This window comes from Hirundo rustica, chromosome 9 (genome assembly GCF_015227805.2).
Source record: "Hirundo rustica isolate bHirRus1 chromosome 9, bHirRus1.pri.v3, whole genome shotgun sequence".
Classification (NCBI taxonomy): Eukaryota; Metazoa; Chordata; class Aves; order Passeriformes; family Hirundinidae; genus Hirundo; species Hirundo rustica.
In genome coordinates, this window is record NC_053458.1 from 23,234,281 (window position 1) to 23,247,716 (window position 13,436).

At 38.1% G+C, this 13,436-nt stretch overlaps 1 protein-coding gene across 1 annotated transcript in view; it reads right to left on the reverse strand.

The window, feature by feature from the left end:
- Positions 1-13,436, reverse strand: part of LOC131378604 (uncharacterized) — a 170,159-nt gene that overhangs the window by 148,580 nt on the left and 8,143 nt on the right. Inside the window, exon 2 of the mRNA XM_058421765.1 lies at positions 10,867-11,166. Within this exon, the coding sequence (XP_058277748.1) occupies positions 10,867-11,166 (300 nt within the window). The remainder of the gene's footprint in view (positions 1-10,866; positions 11,167-13,436) is intronic.

Consider the following 13,436-nt stretch of genomic DNA (forward strand, 5'->3'; position numbering starts at 1 on the left):
AAAGTTAAATCCCTGACAGGGTTTTGGTTTTTTTCCTATAAAGAAAATCAACAAAATGAAACAAAACTCTCACTCCCCTTCCATGAGATACACTATGCTTATTATCTGTGAAGTGGCAAACCCTCAAGCTCACTGGTATCCTATTTAATGTTGGGCCCCTTTGTTTATTATAAATACAAGTCTTTCTACCTCTAACCCATCTCTCCTATAATGAAGCAAATTGCTTGTTGACAGTTTAAGGATTATATCTGTAACTATGTTACAGACTATTAACTATAGGTTAATAGCAATATTAACCAGTTTCTTTTTCACAGTTCTTCCAGAAGACTAAGGACGCTTCCCTTAAAACAAAATTTGAGATTGCCTTAACATTTCTTTCCTTATGTTGGCCGTAAGGCTGTCAATTTAGTCCAATAAAGATGAAAAGGGAGAGAAAGTCTCCCTGTTTTCACTTCTCTGCTATGAATAAGGTACTGAAACACCAAACTTGAACCAAACCATCTTTGAGATTCATTTTCCTGCAATTAAATACCATGAGTCTATGATACTGGCTTGACTTTCAAATCAAATCTTACATAAGTGAAAGCTTTTCACCAGTCCAGGAGTACCCTTTATAATCTGATTAGCTACTCATTATTATGTTTAAGATGCCTTTACACTTGTTACTAGAATAAAGCTTTCTGATCATAACACCTTATGCTTTTCACCATATATATACACAGCCTTCTGATTAGAGATCCACCATTACACTACCCACAATTAATATCAGAAGAACTCAGGTTTCATTTTATGTTATTATTACAAACTCTTGTGCTTCTAAACAAACCTGTTTCCTAATCACATCATCTCTAATGTGTTACCATTCAGAATAGGAATTCTTATCCAAAGGAGACTGACTTTTCAGAGAATGCAGAATATTATCCTATTATTAATATTATCGTATTGAAAGGCCCCCATGGGGATGACAGCATCAGATATATTAATGTAAATAGCCTTTTTTTTCCTTACAAGTGAAATCCTACAATGATACACCACAGAGAAACAAAAATGTGTCCATGTTGCTGTTGAAAGATCAGATCATCCTTTTGAAGTCTCATCTGAGCTCAAACAGTCCCAAAAATCAAGTGCTTTGTATCCATATTTGGTCACTTTTTGTCACACAATAGTGCAGCACTCTTATATGCCAAGCAAGACATCATCAACTCCTTCTCCAGACAGATACCCCATTCAATAAAACCTACTTCTTTAGTAAAACCTGAATAAAAAACCCCAAACCCAAACAACAACAACAACAAAACCAACACACACAAAACAAAACAGTTTCTCCATCAAAAAATTGTTTTCCTCAGGAGGAACAGAACTGAAGTCCTTCCTGTGTAAAATCCCCAGCACTGTGGAATTTATTCCCAAGGTCAAAGACTTTTTTCAAAACTTAGAAGAACCTCCCATGTGTGTTTACAATTTCTTTTCTGACTTACATTTTCTGAATGGAGCAAATTTTTTATTATAACCTAAAAATTTCATTTCTGTTGTCACTATTGTTTCTACAGTTCAGTTCACCTGATGCTTTTCCTAAAAGGCTATTGAAGATAACAGCAAAATCCTACATGACATCACTGGGACAAGGATCAGATTTGAACAGTGGAGGAAAGGACAAATTTAATAAGAGTCTGGTTAAAAAAAAAAGAAAAAATCCAGTATGTTCATAATATAAATTTTCATATAATAGAAATATCACAGCTTATTCCTATTTAAATATTTCAAATTGTCACTATTAAAAAATTATTTCAAAGTGTCAAACACTTCCAAATACACTGATTGTTTCCAAAACTCAGAGTTTCAGCATACAGGGGGTATAAAGGTCTTCTGCTACCAAAAAAAAAAAAAAAAAACCAAACTGCATGCCCGTGCCAGTATTACAAAGGCTCTAACTCAAATGTGTGTGAAACATTTAAATTCCAAAACATAAGCAGTCTGTTTTCCACACAATTACACTGCCCAGTGGCTTTCTTAATGAACATCTAATAACTCAGAGACTCGGCAAACAGCAGTGATTAGTGTTTTGTGGGTATCTCTGTGGGAGAATGTTAATTTCTGTCATCTTTACTGACTTTTGTGGTTATACAGAAGTACCTGGAGTGCTCAGTACCAAAACTGGGAGAGCTCCCTCTCGTGCTGGTTGCAGTTTTGTTTCCAAGTTTAAGCTAAGGTTTTCCATAGCAGACACAAGAAAAGCACCTTTAATCTGTGTTTTCTTGTTATATTCTTCTGAAAACTACAGGTTAATGTCTTAGCCATCATTCAACTGCTAATGTAAATAGCATTGCTTTTAAACTCCACCTAACACAAGCACTCTTTGTAAGGAAAACCAAATAGTGTTTGCAATAAATGAAGAATTAATTCTTTGGGAGCTCTACAATGCACATAGATTTCATTGTAGCATCAATGCTACATTTCCTGAATGACACATTGATCACTGTCAGTAGGTACCTTTAATGGAGTCACTGATTGAAATCAGTTAGGATTTCATATTTAAATTCTATTTCCTGTATCTCAAGGAGGGATTGAAATCTCTAGCCATTACAAGCATCAAGCAATAAAATGTATATTCTGTTTCCCCCATCAGAAAATGTGTCAGTTGTCTAGATCAGTAATAAAATTCCTTATTCCTCCAATTTCCAGACCAGCAATGGGGGACAATCCAAGCGACCTGCATCCTCCACATTTACAGCAATGTCTTAAGTTTATGGATGACAGACAGCTGCAGGAAATGTTATCAGCTCACAGCTTCACTTGCCATGGAATCATAATGTCTTATTATCAGCCTCCAGGGAGATTTCTCTCAACATATAGAAGTTCCTTTCCTAGCTGGAAAAAACCCCTACAACATACAACAAGCAGGGGATCATTAAGGACACAAAAGCTCCAAAATCTAAAAATAAAACAAACAAAAAAAATCAATAGAATGGTAAAAGCTCATCTTGAATTACTGAAATCCACACTGAAAGGATGTCATAAGCAAATAATGTAATAATCTGTGAAGATTTTAAAATATAAATTTGAGTCCTACTTCTATTAGCCTTATTTGAAGTGATAAAAACTAAAGCTGCCCTTACCATCTCCCATTTGTATATTCTACATTCTTTACATGAAGTCTAAAGATCACTATTTTTCCTCTCTGCTTTGCTCTTGACCAATAATCAATTTTTCCATTAAAATCCTGATATTCTTCTGTTGCCACTTCATCTTGACAATATTCTGGAAGACAACTGTAGTACGAGTTACCTTAACAGGTTGATAAGTTGTTTTGCACTGTTATCACTAATGAATTAAGTTTATTTTCTTGGAAGAGCAATGGTAAGAGAGCAAACACCTTAAATAAGCCTTTCTGCTTCATTTGCAACATTATGCATGTTTAATAACTCAGTGTCAAACATCCTGCTGGTGAAACGGCAAGACACCAACACATAATTTCAGTATCATAACTCCTGTAAGTACTAACATGAATTTAACGTACAATCCTGCATAACTCCCCCATTCATATGGTCTACTGATGTCACAGAGCTATGAGAGTAAAAACAGGCATGTTCTCATTAGATTTAAGTAACCCTGTTTTGCTCCTCACACTAAGAAGCATCTCCTCTTATCAGTCCTTATTCAGTCATCAGTCATGCAAAGTTTTGTTTGCTCACAAGAAAAGGATCTTGTGAGCAAAACTCATGGTTTCTACTCAGTAATAATCCTACCACAGATGATCCAGGAGACATAAGGGCAGGCAAGAACTACTCAGAGGAGTCTTGCACATGCAATAAAATATTATTTATATGTTGCATTTATTATGTTATAGCAATTCAGAGTTCTCACTAAGTTCATATCTACTAGCTTTACAGACACTGTATGTAATAGATACCATACACACACAAAAACACCAATCTTAAACAAGAAATGCAAATAAAGTTATTTTCAATACCAAACATACTTGAAATGCAGCCTATAGGGACATATATACAAAATTACCTTCAGAAAAGAGCTGTTATTTAATAGCACTACACCATCTTTTTATATCATATGGCTGAAGTCTGTGGCTACAACACCCAGGCATCAAAATGTCTGTAGGATTCAAACTGAGTACGTACCAAAAAAACAATCCCTGCTACACTTGAAGTGAGTGAGTGAGAAAGTGATGAACATTTGTCCTCATAAGGATGTGCCTGTATCACTACAAACTTACATTGTCAGACTCTCAAAGGTCTTCTCTTTTACAGGGACTAAATCCGTCTGATCCATTACTGCTATGAAACAGGGGGAGCAGCTGTCCAAACAGCCCATCCCAGAGTCTGAATGTCATGACAGTTCTTCCAGCAAAAATAAGACAGAGAGGCCTGCCCCCACCAGCCTACACTTAAGAGGAGCTGTGTGGGGCTTATGCCAGTTTTTATACCATCATAACAAGCTAAATTTCTAAACCTGACAATATCTTGTTTAAATGCTTGATTGGTAAAAACCCAAACAACGATGTGTGCACAAAATAATCACTAAGCGACAACTGACACTCCAGGACACTACCCTAAGTACTCCAGCTGTGACTGCAATCAGATGTAATTATTCACTCTGGGCTATAAACTAGGGATAAATACACATCCCATCTTTATAATCAGCATTTAACATAGCCAGGCTCTGCACCATGCCTTGGCACTGGTCTTAGCAGGAGGAGATAAAGACCAGAAGCTCTTTCAAGATTCTTAGAGATGGCATTCCCCTGGTGAGCATCCCTTAACCCTCTCTAATATACTCCACATTCCAGCTGCATGCACCACTCCAAATCTGAGACTCATTCACAGCAGCCATTGCTCATCCAAACTGAGTACGCTATACTGCAGGTCAGTGGGGCACTGCAATTTCTCAGGTCCTTAAAAACTTAAATTCTGACTCACTCAAGATGACAGTTATAGGCCTTACTCTAATGATGGCAGAAGTATTAACAATCTGTTTCAAAGAGACAGCTAAGTTTCATTTTATTTCTCAGCTTTTCATAGCTAAGATCACAAATTTCCAGCAGAGGGACTGCACTGTGTGTTAATTCTTCAACTGCACAGAAGTGACAGTCACCTTTGACTTTTCTAGTATTGCTACATAATTTTAAAATTATGTTACTATAATAAGAAAAAAAAAATAATTACAAAATTACTTTGAAAGATTATAAACTTGAATCATAAGAGAATCAGGACCATTAATAATTTAAATAAAACCATAGAAATATAGATAACAGGGATAGAAATACTGTCTTCCTACTTGGCTTATTCCAATTCTGCAGGAAGAATTAATGTTTTCTTGTACAAACTAAGGTTAACAGGTGTTTTAGCTAAGAGCTCACAAGATCTGTTCAAATGTCAGACTGAACTGATAAACCTTCATGAGCAGCACTTGAGCTTTCAGGTAAAGCTTTAACTCCTATACTACATCAAAATAAAACTTTTAACATAACTATAAAAAGGTTTGTTTATTTGTTTTCCTGTATCAGTATAATTCTGCAGTAGCCCTCTTGTTAGAGGGTAGAAATGAGCTGGGACACAGTCTTCTTGTTTATCACAGCATGAAAAGGGTCCTGGTTTATTCCTCTTTACAGCTCACCCATCCTGACTCCAGCCATCCACTGACCCTGGCTGCAGCGAGCTCCTGCTGTAGGTTTCCCTTGCAGCCTCTGACTGCTGGTTATTGCCGGCTAAACTCTGACTGCAGGGATCAGTTTGCACCTGGCTAGACCGTGACTACAGGTTCCAACAAGAGGCTCTAAATGCACACCCAGACTGACCTCACAGCAGTGATTCTCTCTCCCTAGGATCCTTCTTCTTCATGATCCTCTTGTTCTCTCTTCCTCCTCCATAATCCTCCCTCCCCTGCTAACCCACCCCCTTTTATCACACTTACCTTTATTGGCTACATCTGTGACTCATCAGGGGTGAAGCTATTGGGTAATTAACAGGTAATTAACAGGGTAAGTAACAGCTGCTACTTATCAGGGGCAAGGTCACCTGGATTCCCTTCTCCTACAAGTATAACATTAAATTCATGGGCCCAGTCCTTGTTAACCAAAGGGAGAAGCAGGACAGGAAACTATCAAGTGCTAACACGTAACACTAAATGTTACCACAGAAACCTTTAATCTTTTTAAGTGTACTTCGTCTTGATGTTCCAACCCTCATGAGCAAGTAGACTCCATTTCATCTAACAGACACTTCTGACTTCCTAAATGCTACCAAAATGCCTCCATACTGAAAAACTCCTGATACTAAAATAGGTCCATAGTATTTCTACAAACTAGTGCATCTTGTTTATTTCTTGCTTTTTTCTAGAAGGTAAAATATGGAACTGACACTGACATCAGCTGTGTACATCCATGTCCAAATCCAGTTTATGTGCATTTATGAAGTTTAAATCCTGAAACACGAACACCTGAAAGTTCCCTATAAACATACTGGTGGCTGCACAACTTCAGTAGCCAGATGAGTGTGGTCATGGTGAGGGTTTTTTGTTTGGTTGGGGGTTTTTGTTTGTTTGGGTTTTGTTTTTTTGGTCTTTTTTTTTTTTTTTTTTTTGGGGGGGGGGGGGGTTGGTTTGTGTTTTTGTTTGTTTGTTTGGGTGTTTTGGGGGTGTTTTTTTAAGAGATATTTGGTTGGTTGGTGTGTTTCCAAGGAGTTGTTTTTGTAGTACATCCTTCACAATGCACATCTTTCTCCTGACATTTTTTCCATAAATGCAGAACAGCCACATTTTTAGTAGCACATAAAGTTATTATTGCTTTATTTCAATTAAAATGTGCGTATGTTTTCTTTGGCAAATTGAAGTTGATAAAAATGCATCCCATCTTTTGAAATTAAGCAGCAGATCATCAGTGAAAAATCCATCAACTCTTAACTAGTAAGTACTCCCAGTTCTGCCAGAAACAGATATTAAGTACAATAAAAGTGCTGCAACTCACTAAATCCATACTAGATTTTCTTCATAAACATTATTTCCAACATGCAAGAGCTATGACCCAATTAATTGCACACAATTAAACAGAATCACAAATATGGTGTGGCTGTTGACTACAAATGCTAAGAGCCCTCTTAGTATTTGTAAGGGATGAAATAGTTTTAAAAGAACCTTAATTTGTTCTGGCAAACTTTATGCCAATGAAAATATCGTTAGAAGTAGTTGTTCAAATCTATAGGCTGAACGGTGATAATTCACACTGAAAGATTTCCTCTAGAACTCCCTGTTTGTAGGATGGGATTGCACACAGGGGGTGTTTCCATGGCCGCAGCACTCACACACTGCCCCACCAGTGAGGAGCTGGGGGTGCACAGCAAACTGGGATGGGACACAGCTGGGACAAGTGACATAACTGACCCAAGGGATATTCCACAGCACACAACATCATACCCAGCATGGAAAGCTAGGGAAGAAGAAGGAACAGGGATGTTCAGAGTGATGAGCATTTGTCTTCCCAAGTCACTGTTGCCAGTGGTGGAGCCTTGCTTCCCTGGGGATGAATGAACATTTCCCTGTCCAGGGGAGGTGGTGAATGGATTCCTGACTTTGTTTTGCTTGTGAGCACAGCTTTTGTTTTGCCTAATAAACTATTTTTGTCTACACCTGCAATTTGTCTTGCTTTTCCAATTCTCTTCTCCATCCCACAGGGGTTTAGGGTGGGGCTGAAGGTAGTGCAGGAGTGAGGGGCTGTGTGGGGCTCAGTTGCCAGCTGGGTTGGAACCACAGCAGCCCTTAAACAATTTGCTATAACCCATTAGTCAGACAGACTGTGACGGGCAGAGTTTAACTTCTCTCTTGCAGAGAGCAGTCTGAGTTCCTACAAACTATTCTAGCAAATAGCACTCACAGATGTCTCAGCTGGCGACACAACAGACAAGATACCTTGGAAAGGTTCGCCTACAGAATTATCCTGGAATTTTGACTAGGACTGCATGCAGAAGCTAGTTTTACATTCAGTTAAATGACCATCAGTGAAAAAAACATAAGGCTTTTAAAACTACAATAAAGACAAATATAATTTACTGTCCGCCAGTATGAACTCAACACAAATATTAAGACTTCAGCTGGGCTGACTACAAAAAAAAATTCTTATGCATTTATTAAATTTTCCTGCCAATCAGGAAAGAAACCCCACATAGTGTATTTCTCAGTAGTGCACTTGTGCCATAAAAAGGAGATCACACATGGTAGTAACTTTCATCAGGCATTCAGTTTCCTGAAGCCTTCAGAAAATAAACAACTATTTTTGCTTAGAAATTAAGCACTAGAAAACAGAACAAAACCAATGGAAGTCTGACACCACAGCTACTATTTATGCAGACATAAGCAGGAACAGTCCAGATAATGAATACTCTAATATAGACACAGTACTGAAAATCACAATTTATTCCCATTTGCCCAATGGGGAAAGAAGTAGTGACAAGCACTGGCAGAGCTGAATAATGATTTAGACTAATATTGTAGGTAGGCATAAAAGTTAACAGTTTCATTAATATCATTTTGTACACTTTCATTAATACCATTTTGTATACTAATGACTGGAATAAAAGAATAACAATGCAAGTGAGAATAAAGCCCCTATTTTTCCTGAGACAGGAAAGCAAAATAACTTCTGCCTCTGATTGGTTTTGCTTCTTGGAAATAATAATAATCAGTAGTTCTTATATTTATCAGTGTTAGTTTTAAGAAAGTTTAAGGAACTGATCAGTGTTCTTTAAGAAAATACTGGACTGCCCCCAGATGAACACACTGGAGCAGATGGACAAAACATTTATTCAGAGGGAGAAAAATCAAGCAACAACTAAGGCCTGAAGGAAATTTGAGGTGAAAGAGAGATATAAGTCGGCAGCCATCCTATTTCATCATCTATCTTGTGATTTTCTGAATTAAATGAGATTAAAAAAATATTTTGCCTACCAACTCCAACCACAAATATTTATCATAGTTTTTCAGCTACAGAAACACAAAGCTTAATACAAGGCAGGTACAGATCATGAAAATACTACTTTGGTTTAAGAAAATAATCAGTGCAATTCAGCAGAAATCATTATTAATCTCTCAAGTGAAAATTAATCATTGATATAATTTACAGATATGGCTAGCATACAGTCCAGATACAATCAGTTTTAAATGTCTCAATTTCCACATGTGCATGTATCTTTTGTGGACTGGAAAAGCACAGATAATTCCTGGTAAATAAGTACAATTCACAGTCTCACAGTTTAAAGTATTGTAAATAATATAAACAAAACATTTTTAAAAGGCAGCATAAAATCATCCAAGACATTTACTTTCTTCTTTGCTTGCATTAAGTGGTCAAGTGGAACCCTCACAGGAGCCAAATTCTCTTCACAGTATCAATGATTCTTTTGCAATTAACTCTTCAAAATCATTGTATTTATAAAATAGGAAGTGGCAATCATGATTCTGATCAGGGGAATCCTTTAAGCTTCATTGTGAATCATTAGAAAATGCTTTCTCATGACCTTGAATTTCCCTACCTCTTTCAAGTTAAAGAAACATTTTAATGAACTACAAAATACCTTTTCTCCCATCATACTTAAAAAGCAGCTATACTTATATTTTTATATATATCAAGGTTGCATGTACCTGGGTGGGGTGGAGGATTCCCCCAAAAAAGGAAAATAATGACCTCTGGGAAAATGTTGGAGTCTTTAGTATACAAAATATGACACATATCAATGGTAGCAAATGTTAAAGTTCAAAGTCTGAGAAACTCAGCTGAGCTGACAACCCTTCTTCTGTCGCAATATATTTTACATATAAATGCACAAAAAATCTGTAAACTCGAGGCATGTTTGACATTTTGGAAGTTAGCAAGATGTAGAAAACAAAGTAAGACACATGAACATATCACTTAGGTCAGCAGAAATTTGATACATGCTTTTAAAAAGTTAAAAACCTGAAATTAAAAAAATGCTGTTTTTCTAAAATACCCACTATCAACGAGATTGATTTACACAGCCACATTATTTCTCTCAGCTTAGACAGCATCCAGGTGAAAGCAGTAAAAGCTATCTAGGAGTCAATGGCTTTACTGCTTTTATTCTCACTGGAAATTCCAGTCTTATGGTCCCAACATCTGCATGAGCCATTTTGAGGGGGGAAAGAAGCGTTTTGTTGATACACTATTTTAATTTGTGTTTCAAAGCAAGTGGCAACAAAAAGCCAATTCTCAATATCAAATGGAAAAAGAAAAGATTTAAAAAAAAATTTTAAAAGCATATTTTAAAATATAGTAAGCTACAACCACTCAAACTAACAAAGTTTACTTTGCATAACAGAAAGGAACAACTACACTAAAACCCTTGCAATACGAAAGAAACAAGTTTGAAAGGAGTCACCAGATAAAACAAAGAAAATAAGAAAATTCATACAGAAATGTATCGACAAAAAACACCTGTTTTTCCAAGAATAAACACAAGCAAATTCCAAGGAGGCTGCCCCTTGCCCCTCCCTATAGGGAGCTCCCACACCCTCAGTTTCACACACCGAGGAAACGCTCATGAGACACAACCCATTCCCGGATTTCCACTTGGCTATTCTTATTCTGAAAGGGAGAAAACTAAACTCACGCTATTTCAACAGTATTTCAACACTATTTCACTGTTGCGTTCAAAATTTGGGAACGCGGCTTTCCTTCCGTGAGTGCGTCACAGGCGAGGGCAGCGCATCTCTCACCTGCGGCGTGCCCGGGAGCGCTGACGGCCCTGGCTGCGCCACGCTGGGAAACTCGCTAAACTCGCAAAACTTACCCCAAAAAATCTCCAACACAGCCAGAAACACGGTGGGAGTTTACACCTTACTCACCGCCAGGAGCAGCGCCGACGCTGGCCGTACCTGAGGCTCCGCGGGTGCACAGGTGACCTGCCCGGTCCGGCGGATGCAGCAGCAGCAGGAGGAGGATGAAGAGGAGGAGGAGGAGGATGAGGGGAGGCCCGCGGAGCTGCCGGGTCCCTCCGGGGCCGGACACGGGCGGGGCAGCGGGAGAAAGGGAGCAGAGCGCCGGGTGTGAGCACCTTCACACCTTCCAGCTCCCCAGGATCCGGCTCTACAGCCGTGCTGCCACAGCAGCCGCTGGGCTGGGTCGGAGCTCGTCCCTCCCGCAGGCTGTGGGAGCCCACAGGTGTGTGCGGGGAGCGCTGATGAGCCGAGCCGAGCCGCCCCAGCTGTGACACCGCGCGGCGCCCGGCCCTGCCCAAACCCCCCTGACCTCCCCGGGAAACAAAACGATGGACCCAGCTACAACAAAGGTCTGCAGCTTTTAAATAACACCTTGGATAAAACTCTCGCTGTGACACATTTGGAAAAGTTCCCGTCAAACACCACGCTGGTGACCTCATGAAAAAGAGAATACACGTGTGGAAAACCTTGTCCAACTCTGTAACCTGACCGTAAAAAACAAATTTTGTTTGGTTCTCAGAGGCAGAAGAAAGCTGAAAAGATAATTTGAGATACTGCCAATATTAGGAAGCCTCATAATTACTTTAATCATCCCTGACAGATACTAGGAATTTTAATTATTATTTAGTAACATAAAAAATAGTTATCACTATGCTGTGACAACAGTTGAAAAAGTGTAACTGATAATCTCTAGGCAGTTGGGAGTTTTGCATTTTTTTCCAGTCTTCATTACATTTAAGTGAATCTCCTCAGCATGAATTTTTTGGCACAGACAGCTTGGATAATTATGAATTGCTGTCATAATGTACCTGAAATCTACAAAAAGCATGTGTTGTGGAAGTGCTCCTGATTTAATAGGACACATATTTACTCAGGAAAGATTGGTTGTAGTTAGTTTCCAATATTCCTAATTATGCAGTGAAACCTTTTTTGAACCCACTGGAGTTTTGTCTTTACCTTCCATGGGGAATGTATTTCACTGATGGTATTGGAAATAATTATGAACTCTGAGCAGTGACAGCATGGTTGGGCACCTGAAAAAGCACCTACAACATGTATCTCCTCTTCAGAGCTGTTGTTTCATTTGGGCACGAGAAAAACAATTTAAAAAAAAATCCATTTGGTTACAAGAAGTAACAAAACACCATGTGCCTTTGAAATAAACTGATGTACAGTTCTGAGGAGTTTTTTAATCACAGGACTCATCTTGTCCAACTAGGGAACGTATCCAAAATGTTCCATGAACTTTCAGCACCAGGACTTAGGCTGTTTCTGTGTAGCTTTACTGTCATGAGGCAAGGGGAACTATCACCCTCATCCCCAGAATGCTTGTCAGCTTTTCATTTCCATCAAAGGAACTTTTTTCCAGCAGTTTACTGAGCCAGCAGTACTTGAGCTGGAGGCACTAAAATTATCAAATTTCCCTTTAAAAGCAGGGAGCTTCACAGGTAAGCCTAACTATTGAAACACCCAATATTTGCCCAGCACTAGCACTGTTAAACACAGGCATCATGTGCTGTGTCAATTTGACCTGTACTTCACAATCTTTAAAATTTGCCACTGTCCCTATCCTCACCTCATGACTTCCTTTTCTGTGTGAATAACATTTCCCGTTTCAATGTGTTTTAATAGCTTGCTAAAAAAATTCTATAAAAAGAAATAATCAATGTTCCATTCTTAAAATAAAATGTGATGGATGGAAATTAGATGAGCAATTATATCTGACATTAACAAATAAATCTGCATGCTATTCACTTGAAGCTTATATGATTTTTACAATGCTACATCAAGCTATTCAGCAAAATTTCAGACTTACATGAGTGTTAAAAGAACTGAAGCCATAAAACTCTTAAATCCAGCATGTAGGGAATGGATTACACTCCAACTTAAATTCTTATTGCTACGTAAAATTGTGATACATCAAAGAAATAGAAGTATCAGTGCTTGGGGGTTTTTTTGTTTTTTTTCTTGTATCCTCCCTTAAATAATATAATGTAGTATTTGTGAAAATCCTGGTTTAACAGTCCCGATAGTGATGCTCCCGAGAAATGGCAAAACTATTACAAGAAGAAAGCAACGAAGTTACACCTTCAAAATAATATACTTTAATAGAGGCTTTACATGAATCTGCCATTCCCTGAGTGAAGTAGATAAAAGGAAGCGGAGAGAAACTTGGAATTTTTTTCTTGTGAATAATTCAATCTAGGACAAAGAAAGAGTGTGGTGGTGCAGAACTGTTTTATTATTCCAAAGACAGAAAAATAATAGTAATTAATAGAAGTAATAGTAACTAATAGAAGTGGGGATTTTTTTCCCCAAAAGGTGAAAACTTTTAATACTGATAAACCCAACCTTTTCTCTTGCAGGGATTGATACCTTTGGAATGATTTGTAAGAAAACAAAATCACTTAAGCACATTCAAAGCACTCTGAATGTCAAAAGGAGCTTGCAGACTAATTATTAAATTCAGTGCTGAA